The 21,832-nt window shown below is 34.9% G+C and overlaps 3 protein-coding genes across 3 annotated transcripts; 1 reads left to right on the forward strand and 2 right to left on the reverse strand.

Annotated features, from left to right (window-relative positions):
• Positions 1–279: 279 nt before the first annotated feature.
• LOC104888483 (protein REDUCED WALL ACETYLATION 2) lies at positions 280–6,802 on the forward strand. Its single transcript, XM_010673481.4, has 16 exons — positions 280–675; positions 1,543–1,634; positions 2,553–2,690; positions 2,773–2,829; positions 2,925–2,997; positions 3,375–3,533; positions 3,660–3,809; positions 3,890–4,145; positions 4,229–4,344; positions 4,502–4,588; positions 4,684–4,772; positions 4,866–4,928; positions 5,051–5,107; positions 5,442–5,538; positions 5,620–5,778; positions 6,368–6,802. The coding sequence occupies exons 1-16, from the start codon at positions 643–645 to the stop codon at positions 6,371–6,373; spliced, it is 1,632 nt and encodes a 543-aa protein (XP_010671783.3). The 5' UTR covers positions 280–642; the 3' UTR covers positions 6,374–6,802.
• Positions 6,803–7,757: 955 nt separating this feature from the next.
• LOC104888484 (uncharacterized) lies at positions 7,758–13,824 on the reverse strand. The gene is made up of 5 exons (XM_010673482.3): positions 13,650–13,824; positions 13,298–13,445; positions 11,560–11,755; positions 8,874–8,893; positions 7,758–8,180 (listed from the first exon to the last, which is right to left on the reverse strand). Exons 2-5 carry the CDS (start codon positions 13,411–13,413, stop codon positions 8,150–8,152), a joined length of 363 nt encoding a protein of 120 aa, XP_010671784.2. The 5' UTR covers positions 13,414–13,445; positions 13,650–13,824; the 3' UTR covers positions 7,758–8,149.
• Positions 13,825–15,328: 1,504 nt separating this feature from the next.
• On the reverse strand, positions 15,329–19,299 carry LOC104888485 (uncharacterized). The gene is made up of 6 exons (XM_010673483.4): positions 19,108–19,299; positions 18,768–18,933; positions 18,549–18,683; positions 18,197–18,304; positions 16,054–16,125; positions 15,329–15,868 (listed from the first exon to the last, which is right to left on the reverse strand). Exons 2-6 carry the CDS (start codon positions 18,909–18,911, stop codon positions 15,704–15,706), a joined length of 624 nt encoding a protein of 207 aa, XP_010671785.2. The 5' UTR covers positions 18,912–18,933; positions 19,108–19,299; the 3' UTR covers positions 15,329–15,703.
• Positions 19,300–21,832: the final 2,533 nt, after the last annotated feature.

The following is a 21,832-nucleotide window of genomic DNA, read 5'->3' on the forward strand; positions in this document are numbered from 1 at the left end:
AGATGTGATAAGCAAATTCACAAGATACTGTTATGTTCTTTTTGTTTGATTTGATCTGATCTGTGATAAGCAAATTGACTGTTATGTTCTTTTCGTCTGATCTGATCTGATCTGATTTGATTTGATTTGATTTGATTTGATTTGGTGTGATCTAAACTTTTCTGATCTAAAATATGGATTAGTGCTGCCTCTCAAATCTTTAAAAAAAAAAAAAAAAAAAAGAAGGAAAAGAAAAAACAACTGGCGTATGCCTAAAAAAGAAAAATGAATTTTGACACAAAAATAAAGGAAGAATTAGCGGGGAAGAGATAGTGAGCAACTGCCAACTCAGCAATCTCACTCTTCTTCTTTCTCCCTCCTCTGTATCCGCGTCTTTCTCTCTCATATTCACTCTCCTCACATCTTCCCGGCGATTCTGAAGCTGACTACCGACACAGATTTTTTAGGGTTTTCTCTCTCCATTTTTCCCCCAAATCTCGTCGGATCTTTTCATTCAATCAATTCATTTACTTCTCACTTTACTTTAATGCTACTACATTTTCATCATCACTCTTAATTCTCACTGATTGAATTATCTTTTACTCCGATTTCTTTGATTTTTCGTTTTCTCTCGATTTGATTTGAGAAGAAAGTGGAACAACAATGGTGAATCCTGGTCCTGCTTCACCTGGCCAGGTAATTTTAAATTAAATCTGCATTTTTTTTATTTTTTATTTTTAATTTTGTTTTGATTGATTGATTTAAGATTATTATTGCGATCTTGATTTGATCGCTGCAATGTGCTTATTCAGCGTTATTGATAGTAGTAATTATTGATTTCGATCTTATTGTGCTGCTAAATTTAAGTTTAAGTTTGTTTATTAGGATAAAGAGTAGTAAGATTTTGTTAATTATTGTTGTTTGCATGATGTTTTACTCTGTCGGAAGAATTTGTGTAAGCTATGATATCGTACAGTTTTGGAGGAGTTTAGTTTAATCTGAATTTGGAAGAAAGCATATACTATGATTTACATAAAGGATACACCTAGGTAACATGAAGTAAGATCAGTGGAACCTAGAATATCTACGTTGGCTGGTGACGAGGTGAGGCCGCGCAAGTGCGATTACCAAATCACTTTGCCTATTTGTTTGCTACCAAACCGTTTGTTAATTAGCTTTTTTTCATACATAAATACATTTCAAGATTATATCAAAATATAGATTTCACAGTAATAGCTAACAACAAGGTATTTTAGGAATATACTCTACGAAATATGGATTAGAGTAACAAGATAAGTTGAGAGAAGTTAAGATAAGTTCACAATAATCAAAATTGGTTGACTAGGACACTTTAATTGTACAATACAAAACTCACTTATGTAATGTAGTACATTTATTGATCTAAATGAATTAATTGAAGTAAACGTGAAAATGATAACTAATAAGAAAGATTGATGTCATGGGAAATGCTGATTTAAGCCTAAAGAAAAACATGCACAAATGTCATCTTCCTGCTTTTCTAGTTTCCTTCCTTGATGGTTGTATCTTAAAAACATTGTGCAGGTAACATTTCTCCTTGGACTTGTTCCAGTCCTTGTAGCATGGGTATATTCTGAATTTTTGCAACACAGAAAAAAGTCCACCATCTCCAAAGAGTGAGTTTGAATTCTTCTTCTTATCAATTTATTAAAGTTAATAGCATTTGCATTGATCGGTGACTCATATCCTGCGTTTGTTCTTGCTTTGTGCTTTCATGGTTATTGATACATTGCATGCTTGTTCATGACGATTATTACTGTATGAGCATGCGGCTATGAGTTGGAAAGGTAGGAAGGAGCCAGGTCTCTCATGATACATGTCATATTAGTGTTGAAGCCTGAGATTGATTTGTTATACTTTATAACATGTCATCTCGTATGTGGATTCTTAATGAAAATTTATGCTGATATGTAATAATTTGCTTATACATGCAAATGGCAGTATCTTCTATGAGTCTATCCGGTGGTTTATTTCCCAATATTTTAATGAAAATCTTTTATCGAAGAATCAAAGTGTAACTATCTATACCAAGTATAGCCTTTCTGTGAAGTCAGTTCTGTGTGGATCCTTCATCGCCATTAGATTTATACAATGCAGGTTGCCTGTAAAGATGATTCCCTTGTACATAATTTCGTTTCCTTCTACATAGTGTTTTGAGGTTGAGGACATCTGAAAGGGAAAATTTTCCATGGCCTGAGACAATTTTGACACTTTGCCCGGAAGTATGAAATTTGCAAAGTTGGTTGGTTTGTGGAGCCTTTTGTGATTACACCTGAAGTATGAAATATTTCTCTATATCCTAGAGGAGCAATGCTGTTCTTTGAGTTCATCTGACCTATTGTATGGGTGTTAATCTATATATGCTAGTTGCTACAACCTATATCTCAATGTATCATCCTGTAAGTGATGAGATCATAAGATGCAGGCTTGTTGTGTGATGCGATAGCAAGATTCAAAGTTACTCGTTTGTTTATCATGATGGTAGCTGAATAGGACATTGTATTTGGTGCTACCTATTAATTTTTCTTTGGCAGGCGTTCTGAGATTAATCTGGCCGAGGTTAGAAATAATGCAATCAAGGAAGATGAGAAGGATGTTTTGCTGGAAGGTGGAGGCGTGCAGCCAGTGTCTTCAGGAACTCGATATGAATCTCTTGTGCATCATATTTCAAGGTGTGGAGTCTGGCTTCAGGTCATTTAGTGAGTATTTAGGAGTTTGTGCTCCATCATATTTTGATGGACTTTTGTCTTGCAGGTTTCTTTTAATGGATGAGACTTTCTTGCTTGATAATCGGTTGACATTGAGAGCCATGTGAGTATCTGTATTTTCATGATGCTACTTGTAACTTCAATTTCAAAGCTTTTTCAAGGTTGTTATTGTAAACTGAATCCTTTTGTTATCTTCAGGTCTGAGTTTGGTCTCCTTATGGCTTACTTTTACTTCTGTGACCGCACAAATCTTTTTGGTGAATCTAAAAAGGTACACTCCCTGCACTTTGTTTTAGGCAGTATCTGATGCATTACAGATTTACGATTATGTAGCTTAGTAATCATAGGTATTCATATTATGTTATCTGCCTTTGTACTTCATTGTTGGGGACATGCATATGTTGCACTCTGTTATTCATATCCATTGACATTGTCAACAGTTAGTTCTGGTTATGTTTTGATGAGCGTGGGAGTGAAGAGTGAACTATATGAGAGGTTGGAGTGGCTTATCTTTATGTGCATTGTGATATATGTACAATCCTTGTATGTTGCCTCTCCTCTCTCCCCCCCCCCTCTCTTTCAGTATATCTCTTTCAGTTTCTTGACCTTACCTTCTCTCATTCACTTAATACTCTTGTTTGGTTGCAGAATTATAATCGAGATCTGTTCCTGTTCCTCTACTTTCTACTTATCATTGTTGCAGCTGTTACATCATTCACAATACATAAGGATAAATCACCATTCTCTGGAAAATCTATTCTTTATTTGAATAGGCATCAAACTGAAGAATGGAAAGGTTGGATGCAGGTTTGTTCCTCTAAAATTTATGCATGATAGATTTGTTCATTTCAACAGTTCTATGACATATGACGGAGCATCACTTTTCGGGGTTCTTTCCTCAATTCTCAGTTCCTTCTTGTATCTCCCTGGCAGGTCTTATTTCTGATGTATCACTATTTTGCTGCTAATGAGGTTTATAATGCTATTCGCATTTTCATTGCTGCATACGTATGGATGACTGGATTCGGAAACTTCTCCTATTATTACATCCGCAAGGATTTTAGCCTAGTGAGGTTTGCTCAGGTGTGATGCACTTCATTTGTGATGTTTTATGTGCAATAATTACTTGCGGACTTGTTTCTCACGATGTTCTTCATAAGCAGATGATGTGGCGGCTCAATTTCTTGGTGATAATTTCTTGCGTTGTCCTGAACAACAGTTATATGCTGTATTACATATGCCCAATGCATACTCTCTTCACTCTTATGGTTTATGGTGCACTTGGTATCATGCATAAGTATAATGAGATTGGATGGGTTATGGCTGCAAAATTTGGTGCTTCTTTTTTAACTGTGATACTGATTTGGGAAATACCTGGGGTGTTTGAACTGATCTGGAGCCCATTCACTTTTTTTCTTGGTAAATCTCTCTCTTCGTATCTTTAAGTTTAGATTTTCTGCATACTGGTGTTTCTAGATCTGACAGTTGCTCTAAATCTGAAGGTTATGATGATCCAGCAAAACCAAATCTTCCTGCCTTGCATGAATGGCATTTTCGTTCGGGGCTTGATCGCTACATATGGATAGTTGGAATGATATATGCTTATTATCATCCCACGGTGAAGTTCAATTGCTTGCTAAATACCTACATTTTGTTTATTTTTTTCTTTTTTCAACCCTGCTGTGAATTGGTCTTCATTTGTTGAGAAGTTTATAAATTTGTTTATTTGACCTCATAAAGCTTTATTACTGAAGTTCCAAAATTGATTATCACAGGTTGAGCGGTGGATGGAGAAATTGGAAGAAGCAGAAGTGAAAAGGAGGATAGCTATTAAAGCTGCTGTCGTGATGAGCTCTTTGTCGGTAAATTTGTTTCCTTGTCCCTCTCGTATAAACAAACTTTATTTTAGATGAATGCTGAGTTAATCAGGTTATGAGCTAATCACATTGATCTGTAGGTAGGGTACCTCTGGTTTGAGCATGTATACAAACTGGATAAGATTACATACAATAAATTTCACCCTTACACCTCGTGGATCCCAATTACGTAAGCATCATTTCGACAATCTGTAGCCTAGTTTCCTGCAATGCTGGAGACAAGATTTGGAAATACTTATTCCTTTGTGTTTTCTTTCACTAGTGTCTACATATGCTTGAGGAACGTTACCCAGCAATTCCGAGGCTACTCTTTAACACTTTTTGCGTAAGTAGCCTTTAATACTCTACCTATGCGGGGTTTGAATTTGGGATTTGTTGTGGATGATGTATGTTGGCCTTTGCCCTTCTTTATACTGTTAATTCGTGGTAAAATTTTGATTTTTGCAGATGGCTTGGCAAAATAACATTGGAGACTTACATCTCACAGTTTCACATATGGCTAAGGTATGAACAATTTTATAATCATTTTGTGCTAGCAATATGCTATGTATTTGTTAGTCATTTTACTGGGTGAATTATCTCCCTCCTTTCACTTCAAATTAGTGCAAGAGTACAAAGAATGAAGATAGTAAGATACCTAAAGGATCTCTTTGCGTGATTCCATCTAGTAAATGCTTGAGATTATTATTTACATGTAACACTGTTCATGCACTTTAAATCTTCTTCCACCTTAAGTGAAGTCGTCTCTCATCTCTTTCCATCTTGAGCTTTTCTTTCAAGTCTCGGAGGTCATCCTCCACCTTAGCTTGATTATAATTTAAGGTCTGTTCGTTTGCAGATCTGGTGTGCCTAATGGACAACCCAAGCTATTGCTGTCTTTTATCCCAGATTACCCAATGCTGAACTTCATGCTTGTTACTAGCATATATGTGGCTGTAAGAAAATTCTGTTGCTAAAAAAGTTTTTTTCATATGTATGTTTTCAACTCTAATATTCTACATATCAACTGTGTGCAGGTTTCATATAGGCTATTTGAATTGACTAACACACTAAAAGTGGCATTTCTTCCAAGCAAAGATGATAAAAGGCTAACATACAACATAGTTGCAGCTTTGGCCATCTCTTTTATTCTCTACACACTGTCACTAATGCTGCTGAAAGTCCCCCAAATAATGGTGAGAGTAGTTTCATAAACATATTTGTCGTTTTGCATTCTTTAGAATCTCACTTGCTTGTGCGATTGCGGGTTGCATAACTTGCCCTTTTATCATCTATGCATGACCTTTTCATTTATAGTTGTGTGCATTACAGAACCAGTAAAATAGGTCGAAATCATGCATGGTCTATTAAAATTGTTTCCACAGCAAGGTTGAAGCCTTAAGCAATGTTACCGCTGCTCTTTATTATTTTGGGATGATCTGAGTGTGTTCCTGAGGCTTGAAGAAATTCATAGAAAATCCTTTAAAAATTAAAAAGGGACTTACTTCACAAGGAAGGTTATAATGTTTTGGTACAATGTGTTATGATCTTCTAGTATCACTTAGTTATTAGCAGATTTCAAATTTGTGCAGTTATGCCACTCGGTACTCGTGTTATTAAGGTGTTGCACACCCTTCTCAACTAATAGTGACAAATATTTACTTGACGGGGTTCTAGTAGAAGTCCAAAGTTGTATATCTTGTGCGGCTTAATAGACAAAAGTAATTTCATATTTGTCATCATTGTTGCTGGATTTCATGTGGTGTAAATGTTTGTTTGTCACAGGTGTGATTTGAGGGATGTAAATATAGTGTAGAAGCCTGCAAAGTCCAAGTCTCCTCAAGTTGCTAGACATTGAGATTTACACAGTATCGGGAAAAAAACATGGTTGAAATAGAGGCTCCAGACAATGCTATAGGCGTTTGTATCCCCTACAGAACTGTATCCAAGTCTTCGGGTCTGCTGTATAGGAGTAAGCTAAAAGATTGGTGAAAATGTGCTTGCAAGAAAATATGTTTATCATTCAATTTTTGGCCATTCTTTGATATATACTTCCAAACTCAGATAATGTAAAATTGCTAAATATTAGCAACTAGTTGATCAGATATACCAATTAGTAGATTGAATTCTAGATGTAAAACTGTAACACGGGAAATTGATTGGGCCATGCATTCAGAGTTAAACAATTTAGATGCCCTAATGGATGGATTCTTGCATTTACTCTTTCGAGTCTTTTGTGGCGTCAAAATATTAACTAAAATGACAATTTATGACGACTAACTAGTTATTAGGCCCGGGCTATGCCCCGGGTAAGAAAATTTTCATTTATTACTATTCTACTTTAATATGATAGTACTAAATACAATTTGGTCTAGTGGTTAAAACTTTAGTACATGAGTTTGAGGTCACAAGATCAAAACCTATACTATGCAATTTCTAATTTTTTATTGTACATGGATTACATGAAGTAAAACTCCATAGGGAGAGCGCCACGTGGCACCGTTCCTGGTTTATGCACGCCTTTTAATATATTAGTATAGATATGTCGGATCCTAGATGAACAACGATTGTCGACATCCATGCTAGGATATTTAGTCCTTTAAGAATGAAATAAAAAAAAGGCACTTACATTACCCTCTGAAATCAAATATTTTTTTACAATTTGTCTTGTAAGAAACCGTCTATTTTTAATTTAAAATTAGGTATGGTCTAAGTCTAATATTAAGAAGAGAATATGCCACTTTTTTTTTTTTTTTTTTTTTTTAATATTGTGACTAGTTTAATCTATTTAGGGATCAATGTAATCTATTTCATAACCATTTTAATCGATTCAATAATGATATTTATTAACTCATTCAATGACTAGTTTAATCTGTTTCGTAAGACCACCGAGCTTTTTTTTGAAATTGTTTGTTATAGTTCGAGAATCAAGAAAACAAATAAAGGAGAAGAGAAGGGATACCTAGAATAGTGTTAGGTTAGAGTGAAATGAAATGGATTTGTTCGTCTAATTTATGTTAATATTAGACCACCTATTCCAATAATTTGTGTATCTTTTAACATTACTAATGAATTTTCCGGGAAAAACAAAATTGTATATTATTTTCTTTTTTTTTGCCCCTCATAAAAAAAGTTTAGAGAGAAAAAGACATTAATAGTAGGGGATAAAGAACAATGGGAGAAGAAAAAGGATAAGGAATAGTAGGGGATAAATATTATGCTTTTACAAACCAATGAAAGGAAAATAGAAAATCCCTTTTACGGGAATGAATTCTCCTCCGACTATGTTTGTTCTGAAGAGAGTGAAACATATGTAAGTTTAGCCATCTGCTCAAATTAATTGTCTACAGAAAACTTGTGAGAAGAACCAGCTCCACAGTACATTATAAATAAAAAGTATAATAACTATGCAAAGTTAAGCTTGTGTTTAATGGGAAGGCGATGTGGTGAACAAAAAGTGTGTGCCCCATAACTTCTGAATTTGGAAATCCGCATTGCAAACAGGGACTGAAAGTGGCGTGGGCGGCAGCAGCAGCAGCAGCAGCAGCGATTAGGTCCTTTGCCCCATCAAAAAATGTGAACAATATCATAGGCAAATCTACTTATTGTCAAGGAAATACACATTTGAAACTGAGTAATAATCAACAACTTTGTAGAGCATGAATATCATTATATAGCTCAGGGTAAACAAACAAGGACAGGAAAACAAAGAGAGCTCACATGTGATTTTGAACCTAAATTAACACGGGGAAATTTAATTTTGGCTGATGAAGATAACACTTCATTAAGTTTGACACCACTAGATATTTGATTCACTACAGGGATGTCATATTGTCATTACATGGGCCGAGAATTCTGTTCACCAAAAAAAAAATGGGCCGAGAATTCCAGCGGTAGGAGAGAGCAGGGAAACCGCACTCTTGTCCAAATACTTAAGAGGTGTTGCTCAGCATTCACTAAATCTATACACGTTTAGTTTATTAGAGATTTTACTTTGCCTATGCTACCCTGATATTTCTCCAGCACCTATGAGTAGCTTATTTATGGTGAAGAGTTTTTCGATTGTTCCCATCACAAATGAAACAGTTTTTGGATTGTCTAATAGGAGCACAAAGGTGGACAAATTAAGTTAGAGCATCATAAAGTATAATAGGATGTATGGCAAAGGACACAGGAAATACATTTTTGGCTGAGGTCTGAAGTTGACTGGGTTTGTGCATTAGAAAAAAAGATCACACATTTCAACCAAGGAAAATCAGTAAATAAAGAACCAAAGTTGACAGAAGGATACGTCCAAAACAGCACGAACGACTGCACAAGACGAAAAAACAATCGTTAATGAGATAATCTCATATAAGGAATCCAAAAAGAAAATTCAGGATACATCATGATTCAAGATAACATAGAGGCTATCAGAAGGATATATACGGTCTATTTGTCTTATTAACTGGAAATAACAAAAAAAAAAAAACAGGTAACAGCTTAAAGAAAACACCACGCTCAAAGAGTGATCACAGCATCACTTTGGTGCCCTGTTTAGTTAGCAAATGGAAAGCCAAATAAACGTAAACAAAATCCCTTTTGTACATGACAATTGTTGTGTGCAGAACGCAGACCCTTATCCCTTTACCGGTTATATAATCCCCCTCCCCTGTAAAATATATAAGAAAAGAGAAAAAAGGCTGTTCCAACTGCTCATCTTCCGTGATCATTGAAGAAGCAACTAACTTCATCCTTACTCGACAAAATAAATAACTTGACTACTAAAGTACTCCCTCTGTATTTTTTTATCTTTCCTACTTTGACTTTGCACGTTTGCCAATGCACTTATTCTACATTAAATATCTCTCATTACATATTAGTAAAAATTATAATAATTGAATATTAATAAAGTACTCATTGAGACAAATCAAACAAGACCCACATGACTATATTTTTTTCTTATATATTGAGAAAAATTTAAAAGATTCTCTCTAATTGTGAATAGTGTCAAGATTCTAAGTGAGAAAGATAAAAAAATACAGAGGGAGTACCCAGGAAGGGAGAATTGACTGCATCTTGTATGAGATTGAGAAGTGAAGCAGGTGGGCAAAAACAGCAAGATATATAAATATATTCCTCACAAGATCTAGTTGAAAGTTTGAAAGATAATTAGCTTCCTCTTCCCTAATCAAGGCGCAGCCTATTGGAGAGCTGAGTTCTAAATAAAAGAGTAAGAAGTCTGTCTGTTTGTCTATTTGTTTAATTTTGTATAAGTGGCTGTGAGCGCGTGCATGCCTTATCTCATTCATAAGTTGAACCTCGCTCTTATGAATGTTGAGACAGGTACAGCTGGGATTTAGTAGCACAGTGGTGCCTAAGCCTAACATATAGTAGCAGGGCCAAGGTTGTTTGGTGTGTGGTCATGCTGTTATTGAGAGTTCAGGACCAGAAAGCCTTTCGGCTTGATGGACGTGGCATGGAACAACTCCATCAAAGAAATCCCTCGAGGTCCCTTGTAGAGTATATGATGTGAGAATCAAATGGGTTCTTTACAGAATACAGGAGCAGGATGATCTTATATACCAATGTCGTACACTGACGCTCCGAAAAAGGCATGGAATCCTTGTCCAACATATTAAATTTCACCCATACCTAAATTATTTGGATCCATGAATTTGTAGAAAAAACCTAGGAAAAGCAAGGAGACAGTCATCCAATATATGCTCAATAAAGGTTTGAGATAAAACATTAAACCAAACCTACCAAACAAGTCTATCTAAAATGTGCGTATGTGTATGCTAGGTATAAACCAAGACCCATTTTGGTAGTATAAATTTCACTTGCCCAAAATATCAGCAACAACTTCTTAATTACCCTTCACACATATAATAACCCATGTAGAAAACCCGTTATTTATGTATTTATTTTATAAAGGGGACTTGAATTTGAGGAATAGTTCACAAAATTTCATTCCCAGAAAACAGAGTACAAAACTTATTTACTAAATCTAAATTGAACTGGGTTTTGTATATAGCATATAGCAATAGCCCCATGTATACATACTATCAACAAACTTTCATAAATAAACACACATATTACAAAAATTTTAACTATTCTTATATTGGACGCATTGTGTATGCTTCTTAGCTTGTGCATTTGTACTGTGAAAGGACATGTAAAAGTCTTAATATCAGCATTTTATTCTTGAGATCTGTGACTGTGACAGTACATCAGTGTCCAATTCAAGAGTAGGGGCCCTGTGTCCAAAATATGAACCTCAAGATGTTTTGACACGTGGATACGTACTAGTACCCTACTTCTGGCTGGTACGACAGAAGATGAATTAAAAGAAGCATGTTTGGAGCACATCGAGAAATTGTGGGATTTCCCCGAGTGCGTCGTTGACACTCGTCGCACATAAAAGAAAATAGAAAGAGATAAGGTTTCGTAATTGTGGCTAGTCCCAATAAGTGAAACCATAGGTTTAGGATGGGCTTTAGCATATTTGTAATGTTATTGCTGCCAACTTACAAATTTGGCCCAACATGTTCTTTCTAGAAACTCGTTCAACATCTCCATAGGATACTGACCAAAGAGGCAAAGATCTCTTCCAACGGCAGGAATTGGGATCCTACGAAAGCCTTGATTATAATAAAACAGCAATAACAGTTAAAATTTGAAAATGGTCACAAAAGCAGGGGTGTGAGTGGTGAATTGGTGATGGACCTGTGAATCAGGAAGAGAGAGTGGGATTACTGTAGTGGTTAAGGTTTTTTGTCAGGCAAGATGTGTATATGTAGGTGGTACTCCCACAAAAATTACCAAGCATTTTACCAACAGTGGCTTTGGTACTTTATCCGTCCTAACTCCCAAGTGCCTAACTGGACTGGCGAATTTTTTCTTTAAATCATCTTACAAGAATTTGTTGAAGAAAAACTAAGATTAAGGAAACAATTCATATAAAAAAGAGAAATAAGAAGATTGGACAAACGTACCATCAGGCCACCCAAGAAGCCATCAAGCAAAACACGATTCCAGCCGTCAAAATACGAGTGGATAGAGAACTTGGCCTTGGCAGTAAGTCCCACTGAAGTAACAGCCATCACCATTAGGTAGAAGATAAACCCACCAAGTCCGGTGAACCCCAAGATCCCTGCAATGACTCCTCCAATTATTGACATGAATGTACGGCTGCAGAATTCAAGAAAATATTATCAAAGCTTCATCAAATAGTTGTTTGAACTTTAAAATCAGGAAGTCAAATTTCACAAACTAACATAGAAACATGATAAACCAGTAAAACATCATGCAACTTTCTGCAGCTCCAATAAGTTACCTAATGCACATTTTTAAGCTCCCACAAGTAACACTCAAGTTCGAGAGGCAGAAAGAAACTATCTTTGAGTGTATAAGGATTCCATCAAGGATCAGTGAGAAAATGATCAAGCAGCTTCAAGTCAACATTAATCAATGGCGCAAAATGTCCACAATTCAAGCAAAGCGTACTAGCTCAACCAAACGAGAAAGAAAAAGGGAAGTGGAGGCGAAGAAACTGCAGAGCTAAGGATACCAAATGACTGAATCCAAAATATGCATTGCAGAAAACCTGATAACTGAAATCATCCAATTTACCCTCTTTCTTAATCAAATTAGCAAATGTTTGCACTGGTTATTGGGTAGAGGTTGACGGCTTAGCCAGCAAGAACACTATAAGTTCCAACAGGAGCTTGCTAACACAAGTGCATCGTGTATTCAAAATAGAGTCTAGCCTGAAAAAGATACTGACTTTAGTAGCGTTAAACCATTCCAAAAGAGCTGGTCACTCTTTTGGTTCTCCCAGACAAGTCTCTCTCTTGTACTAAAATCACAGTTCACTTTTTTTCCAAAATGCCATGGATCATACAAGCATTGTGATCCTCTACATTTCAAACTTACAGTCCCTTGCTTTTCTAAGTGATAACTACCCACCGGCCACCATTAATACTTGGCTGATGACATATATAGGAAGTGAGTCATAGGCATCGAGATTGTCACTAGAAGAACATCAACGACGTGGAACCAGCAATATCCCATCACCAACAGGTTTAGAGAGATCCCTTATTCAAAACAAATCATATAGCAGCCAGAAAACGCTAGCACCTTAAAATTAAACTTCTTAGGTCTGGCAAGCACATGGTCGGGGACTATCCAGTATACCTAGTTCATACAATTTTAATTCCTCAAAAAGCAACAAATCACACAACAAAATTCCTTCTAGTCCATAAGATACTTTGCCAAAAGTAGATACAAAGTACCTGTTGCTTCAAAGCCCTACATGAACTCCACAGAGCTACTAAAATTCTTCTTATCCCCATCTTCAACCAACAATACGCAGGAGGCGCTATGAATTTAATCACAACAACATCTAATTTTCAAAAGTTCACCCCTCATTACTAAACAAGTGCCATAATATTTAAGAAGACTTATCATTTCAGGCATCTTACATAAGCCTCACATAATCAATGTAACATAGTGTCAAAAGTTCCTAACATCCTTATGTTCAATGAATTTTACTTCCTAAACAAAAACTTTCCAAATCTCTTTCTAATTCCTTATTTACGCGCACGAGTAAATGTAACACTTATTAGAAACAGAGTAAAGTTCCTCTTTCATCAATGTAATACCAGTTAAAATGTAAAATTCTCCAGAGGTTGCAACTGAAACAAAATCTGCCAACTTATATGAAAATTATACCTGTAATATATGACTTTGGTGTTATTCGTCATATTTTCGGCATTGATGACTACTGCATCATCAAAAGCCCCTTTAAGTATCGGGTCCGATAACCCAGAATCACCATGTACCGCCATGTCTTCTCTTATTCTAATGTAAGTACAGAGTGCTGACAAAAATAGAATTAAAGCTTTAATTTTACTTGAAAAAATTGTGAATACAGATCTTAGACAAACAATAAATAGTAAATTTAATTCTAGGGTTCAACTAAACCCCAAAATCTGGAGATATATAAGAAAATTCTCCCTCTAGTATGCGGAAGATCCAAGTTTTCAATCTTCTAAGCTTAAATTAAACTTTCTAATATACCAACCTTCAAATTTTCGGAAGATCTGAATTTCCGATCTCGCCGAAAAAGTTTAATCTGGCCGGATCAATTTGGGGGAAGCCGAAAGTTTAATCGAGGGAGAGAAGTTGGGACTTTTTTTTTCCTCCTCTTTTTTCGTGGAGAAAGAGTTAGGAGGCCTTGTAGAGTTGTAGTTGTCCTTCTTGTGCTGTGCTATTCAGTTTAGGGAGTCCACATCTATGAGTTGGAGTCTATCACCTACTAAGTAGCAAGTACTATCAAAGCCTCAAAGGTGATCATGAACCGGATCGCGTTTTGAAAAAATTGCCCATTGATCGAGTTGGGTCAAATTTTGGGCCAAAATTTTATGCTCAAAGTTTACTATTTCGGATCAAAATTGGACTGGGCCAAAAAATAAACAAAAAAGTCATTTTTTACTTGTACAAAGCCCGACCTAAAATAAAAAAATCGGGCTGGGCCTAACCGCAGACCTAAAAATCTGCCCAAAACCCATCCAAAAATCGGGTCGGTCGGACTGATTTGATCAGGTCTACCTTACATGCATACAAAAACATCTAGATTATTCAATTAATTGTTAATTACATATAATAAATTAGACAATCTTAATTAGTTTATCTCACCTAAATTAGGGAGTTTTAAATGTCAAAAATTTAGTTGATATGAAAGTAATCGATTGTTTTGTAAATTTTCACTATTTTTTTGTTGTTCCCTTTTTTATCTTTTTATTTTTATAATTAATTAGATGGTCACATTTTTCTTATTTTATTTATTCTTTTTTTCAATTTTTTTGTGTCTCATCCCTGTTTCATATAAAAATAGAAATTATATTAAGCTTTTGACTGGAGTTTAGCTCAAAGAAAAGTCTAGAAATATGATAATTAAGGAAAGATTATCTAAGTTTTCAATTATACAATATTTCAATTCAAAAAATATTTTTCACGCATGTTTTAAGCGAAAATTATTTAAAGAGAAGGTTGATATCAGAAAAACACATGAATGGACCAGGTTAAAAATAACCTATTGTGCATCGAAAAGTATATGAAATAGTCAAATTTTATTGAATATAATTACTTTTCATTTCATATATTCTATTTTAGTGTCATATAGTCTTCTGATATAGTAACTTTTCGTATGATATGGTTGAATTTTTTTTACTAATATAGTCAAATTCTGTCACAAAGTTAATTAACTGTAATTTATTGTAAACTTGATCCACCCAAAAACGTTTTGGATTGATACATGCAATGCATGGTTTTAATTTTACGTGAGTAATTTAATTTTTTTGGATAGTAAATCTTATCATGTGAGCCTGTTACAAAAAGTTAGGAAACTATTACATTTCGTTTGACATCAAGTACATTTTTTGGGTGAATCAAGTACATTTTTCTACTTGAAAGTTATCAAATAGTAGTATGCTACTTTCCTGACTATAATACTAGTTTCTAGGGGTGGCAATGAGACGAGACAACTTGCAAGCTACTCGAGATCGACTCGTTCAAAATTCGGTCAAAGCTCGACTCGAGATGTTAGTAAGTTGAGCTAAGCAACTCGATACTCGATTTGAAAACTCGTGAGAAGTTTAAATACCCAGTTATCAATAGCAAAATACCTAAATTCAATATTTTTCTACATTATTGTTGCTTTTAACATGAGACACTTGCAAGCTACTCGAAATCTACTCGATCAATCACAAAAGCACAAAACATTTTATTTAGAGAAACTAAAGTCACATAATATAAAGATAGACAGTTCTAATAAACTGGAAGCCTTCGATTTTACCTTCTTTGCTGCGAGGCTTTTAAATTCAAGATGTACCATCTCGATCCTAGTTAACACTTAACACAATCCAAAATCAGTGTAGCCATGACCTTTATGATATTTATCTGGTACAAGAAACATACAGCGCGAGTACAACTCCATCATCTCCATACGTGAAGGCTTGAACGGGAAAATGGCTACCCAAAATTTTTCTTTTAAATGGCAGAAGCTACAACGAGAGACCATGAAACAACTCCAAACTAACAGACTCAGTTGGATCTAAGCTAAGCTACGGAATATTGTCACTTTCTTCTAACTTTAACTTTCAGAGTCCACATGATCTTTCCCTGGGGCAACGGGATGGACTTTGGCAAGCGTAGTGGTATCTCATGCTCCCCCAGAGCTGACAAAGGATTTGGCATATGCAAATTTTCAGGTTCAACGCGTACAGCGAGTTGCCTTGCCACCTGCGAAAATCGATTGTTATAAGGAAAAAAACAGCTCCTATTTTGAGAATGAAGACGCTTCCAAACAAGTCACATCCATGTAAAAGTGATTAATGAAGCACAAGGTGGTAGACAAATCCTTATAGGGGACAAAGTGATTAATTACACCTTTCTTACATTTTTTAGGAACAAGAGCAAAATCATACCTCAGCAATTATCTCTTCTTTTGTCACAGGTTCGCGCAGTTCATTGTCAACCTTAAAGTATCTTCTTAAAACCTACAAAAGAAATAGTTATCAAAAGCCAAATAATGACAGCCACTTCTATGCTCCAACCTTTGCATAAATCATGGTTAGTTAAAGACAAAATCAGTCATTATTATTCTTCAGGTGGGAGTGTGGGACGAACAAGCAATTTTGTGAAATGAGCAAGATTGTCTACACACTTGCTCCAGCATAAGCAATTTTGAGATGGAGGGCACTCCCAATTAAGAAAGATAACAACAAATGCACAGCACTTCCAGTGGCAGTGGCAGTGGCAGTGGCAGTGGCAGTGGCAGTGGCCGTAAGATAAACATCAACCATTGTGGCAAGCCACTAAAAGCTGATCCGACTTTTTCATTCACTAGACGAAGTTGCTTGTTCTAACTGGGTAGGCTCTCGACATCAATCTGTATTGATAGCCAATCCTCACCTCCTCTGCCAAACTAACTGATATGCCAAAGCTCTAAATCGATGAAAATACCCAGAAAAGAGGTACAAATTCAGGCTGTTTTCACCTCAATTTTGGTGAACTTATCTCAGAAACTTTTACAGCGTATTGAAACTTGTCTGATTTTGAACTTATCGGTACTTATTTTCCTAATGAAGTCCCTTTTTACCGGTTGGAGGAAGAAGCTATAGAGGTTTTTGAGCACGACATTATCAATTGTGATGATGGTTTATCACTTCATTGCTTTCTCCATTTCCCTCATCAAGCAGTGGTTTAGCCTTGAGTTTGTAAGCCAATGTAGTTGAAAATTTAGACATATGAATTTGTGATGCCAAGCTAAGTTCATAGAGAAGCCATTAGAGTTCGTGCTTTCACACTAGTAGAGCATTAATGAATTGAAATTTTTTCTAATAGTACAGGAGCGAAAAATTGGTTTGCCACAGGAAGCTCTTTTACATAATAGTTTTAAACTTTTAATGTATACTTCATGCCATTTGTGCCACACTTGGTTACATAAGGCCTGACCTTTGGTTCAAAATTCCTAAGACCTGCAGGTCCGTCAAAGTAGGATGTAAATCTCAGGAGTTTCTGATTGGATGTGTTACACACTATTATACTGTTCAAGGGCATGACAATAATCAAGGCTTCCTAAACAATCTTTTTGTTAGCACTCATTGCCTTCTTGAAAAGCTACTAGTATATTGGTCAATGACATCAATCAGTTGTATATTCATGCTTCAAGAGTAGTGGTTCGGTGAGCAAAGCTGCTGAAGACACTCAATTTTGTTCCTGTTGTGGGCCTTGTGGCTGATATCCCATTGAGTGGATAATAATTTGTACTACTACCTTTCTTGTCTTGTCTAATTCTAACTGCATGTGTGTTAAACTTATTTTATGATTGGATCATGATGATTATAGGTATGCTGTAGATTGTACAGAAATGGAGCACAGATATCTCTTGGCAGAGAAAACTTCCCGAAAATGCAATCCAAGATGCATTAGAACTTATAAATCCTATGGACATGGGGCGAGAATTCTGTTATACCTTGTACTATGTGCATGGCCTCATCTTTCATCTCAGATCTACACAATGAAGTCATTTTTGACAAATAAGATACATCACAATTCCGTGGTTTATCTATCTATTATATTTCCAGTATACTGTGCTCAGGTTGCATATTAGAATTGACTTTTCGAACTAAGTCTAGACAGTTCCAGAAAGGAAACGGCTTAAGCTCTACATGCAGAATAAATGAATGTTCTAACATGTTCAATAGTTTTAATAAATTTTTGGCTCCTGAGACACCTTTGGCGATTTATTTGCAACCACCATGTTAATCATAGGCAATAGGGCAAACTACAGCTACAGACTACAGAGTTGACTGCAGAGCGAAATGAGATCACTATTGGACCTCCTTCTATCACTCTCTTGAAGAGTTGGGTTGGGGCGGAATACTTAGATTAAGCCAACACTGATTAGTTTGGGGGCCATACATGTAGCCTATGAAAAAGATATCTTCGCATCCTACCAAAGAAATGTTATCACATCATTCATGTTCTGTAACACAGGATATAGACTACAGTGACCCAACAAATCAAATCAACCCTTAAAGAAGGAGATAACAAAATTAGACTAACCAGTGTTGCATTATCAAGCCGCTTCGCAGCAGCAATGTACTCTTTCATCAAATCTTCTTTACTTTCTTTCTCCACCTTAACTTCTTCCTCCTCTTTAGGTTGGTAAATCTGATTATACATAAAGCATTTCTTAAGAACCAACAGCCATAATCTATCTTCAAAAAATTTAAAAACAAATACTAATACAACAAAGTCCGGCTATTCAGACAACTGTTCTCCACCGAACATGTGAGAAAGCGGCATTTTGGTAAACACACTTGGTGCGTACTCCACACCAATTCCTCATCTCTGTTCGTCAAAGAACAAGTTCACCATTTAGCCTTTGTCATACAACAAGATTAACAAAAACTACCTTCCTTTGCTCGCTAACAAGATACGCAAACTTGTCAATGTTGGGCACAGCTAATAGTTTCGGCATAAGATAATTGCGAAAGTACCCAGGTGCTACCTTCACTGTCTCACCAGCTTTCCCAAGCTTATCCATGTTCTACATTATTAAACTTTATCATAAACTTAACATCAATCAATTTAGGCTCACTAATAATATAACAAATTAGGGTTCTTGACAAACCGTTGTAAGAATAACTTCCAATTTCCTGTATCTAACTCCTTGCCCAGTGAAAAACAAGGGATGAACATAACCATCCAATTTCTTAACACCACCATCTTTTATAATCTGACGAAGTATATTTCTCCCACTTTGAAAATACGCCATTTCCAAATCGTATCTACTACACCTTCATCACAAAAAAACAACAATCTATAATCATCTATGATACAAGATTGTTCAATTAAATTAAACCCCTAAAATCTGAATCTTTTTAGCTTACAGTAAAAACGAAGAAAAAAGGGGGGATAAACCAATTTATTATCAATCTTAAAACTTGGATTGAAATTACTGCTAAACAAACCTTTAAAATTTTGGAAGATCCGACTTTCTGACTTCGTGAGAAAAGTTTAATTTTGCCCACGATCCTTAAATTTGTGTTTGGAGAAGGTAATTAGTCGAGCTATTTTTGAGATGAAGCTGAAATGGATGAATTTAGAGAGAGAAAAAGAGAGTTGTGGAGTGTAGTTGTACTGTTGTAGTTGAGGTTTAGTAATGCAAAACCCCAAGTTACAGTATTGGCAATAAAGATTAAAGAGTCTCTCCATGAAACCAGGCCCATACATTATAGGGTTTTTAATATAAGGGGTTGATCATATGTGAACTGGTCGTACCATGAACTTTTTGATATGACTAGTCGCATATAAGAATTTGTGTTTACATTTTCGTTTTTGGAAAATGATTCATTAATACTTTTATATGTATCTTATGCTTTAATGAGAAATTAGGGTCTTACTTATTATGTTATTCAAATAAAATTTAAACTATCTTCTATCAACTAAACTTTTTCAACAAAAGGTACCCAATAACTTCCAAAATAAGGTGTTATAATAATAAAAATGTGTTTTAGTCAATTGAACTTATCTGAATGAAATGACTTATTAGACTTGACTGGACATGATCGTCAACCCTAATTTCACCTTATGTGTAATGTAGATCGTGTGATAGAAAGAGTAGTATATAACATAACATTTAATTGAGGTACTGTTTTGAAAAAACTACAATATTTCCAAACTTTTTATTATAAGATCTTTTACAAATAGCATCTTATATATATTTAGGCTTGTTTTTATACATTATATACAAATTAAATTTCAAACTATCAACTACAATATTCTAAATGTGTATAATATAAATATACTTTAATGAGTACATCTTAGATGTAACATGTTACACCATAACTTATTATGTAACAAACCTCACACGTACATAATTGGCACATAACGACATAGACTCCAACAAAAACGACATGGATTATACAAACAGTGGCATAAATATGAAATTATTTTGTCATTTATTTCATGTCCTTTGAGTTTCTTTTTACAAAAGAGATAGTGATTTTTCGAGTTGTTACACTATAAGTTATGGCGTATACCTAATAATTTGTTTACTTTAATACTTCAGATTTTGTTTGTATGTATTTTTTGTTCTACACAAATTTTTTACTTGCTTAAGAGGCTTTAATTTATTAAGAACATGTTCATATTGCAAATCCAATATGTTAATGTTTTATAATTCTATGTTCATATATATATACATTATAATTGTTCATAGCTTGTTATTTAATAATAGACTAGGTTGTTGTATTATAAGTACAATACAAATTCAATATTACCTTTAGATTCCTTCAAACATAGATCTACAAGTTCTTGATAAATAATTATAACTGGTTTATATTTTTTCCATTATACTTATATGTTCTTTAATTGTGTGAAAATTCTAAATTCTTTTTAGCATAACTTAGTTTCATAAGGACCATGTTCATAAATCATGTTCACATTTTTCATTTACAAGTTCTTTATAATTAACTACTCCATATATATTAACATGTTTATGCAACACAATCCCATATTCTTTTCATTATACCTTCTTTTGTTTCATGCATATCATGTCCTACATCTACATGTTCATTTCATTACACATTTACACCTTCACATAACATAATACTTCTATAATGTAGTACGCCTATAAGATACATTAATAAATTTCTCACATATACCCCATAATCGTTGTTAAAATCCCGATTTAGATTTTACGACCCGAAAAGATTTTACCGATCCGGATCCTACGTAGGATCTTAATTTTGTAGGATCTTTCGATCATATCCACACACAAAAAATCATATCGTACGATCTTAATACGATTTTACGATCTTATTACGACTCTACGATCTGATCCTATTGTAATAGAATCATAAAGTAATTTCACTTTTATATTCCTCTTATTAGATTTCGGTGGTAGGTTACTTCAATCTTATAATGTCGAAAAACTATCACTATTTGTTGATAAGATAAGTCATTATTAATATATGTACATTTTTAATCTGAGGTTCTCACTGTATTCTAGGATAATTATCTCTATTTTACCGAATAGTAGGATCTTACGATCATACGATCCGATCCCACCGATTCGATTCTACCAACCCCTACGATCCAAAGTAGGATCCCGATCTTAATAACTTTGTACCCATTAAGATTTCCTTTCAATCCCTATGTTTTTTTCTTTTTCTCTTACGCTTGTACATTCGTTTGATATACCTTTATATAGTACTCCCTCCGTTTCCTAAAGATCTTCCCTCTTTCCGTTTAAGGGTGTTTCCAAAAGATCTTCCCTCTTTTGCTTTATTCCTTATTTGGCAAAATAAATTTCCCTATTTACCCTCTCATGTCACTATCATATGGTCCACCATTACATTATTAATTCAATTTTACATCCTTTCTCTCTCCTACTTTAACCCCTTTTTATTTGTTTATTTATCTTAACCCCTTTATCTCTCCTATTTTACTCACACCATGCCCCACACAACTTGATTTTCCTTGGTATCTGTAGGAACAGTAATAAGTGGGAAGATCTTTAGGAAACGGAGGGAGTATAAGCACACTTGCAAATTTTTCGCAATTATAATTTTTAATATGCCTCTAGATGCTAATTAAATGATTTTCTTTATTTGGTTTCTATACCATTAAATTACTCTTTACATCGATCACCATGTTCATTTTATAGTAAAATGTTAAAGAGGGGAAGCTAAC

Source organism: Beta vulgaris, chromosome 3 (genome assembly GCF_026745355.1).
Source record: "Beta vulgaris subsp. vulgaris cultivar EL10 chromosome 3, EL10.2, whole genome shotgun sequence".
NCBI lineage: Eukaryota > Viridiplantae > Streptophyta > Magnoliopsida > Caryophyllales > Amaranthaceae > Beta > Beta vulgaris.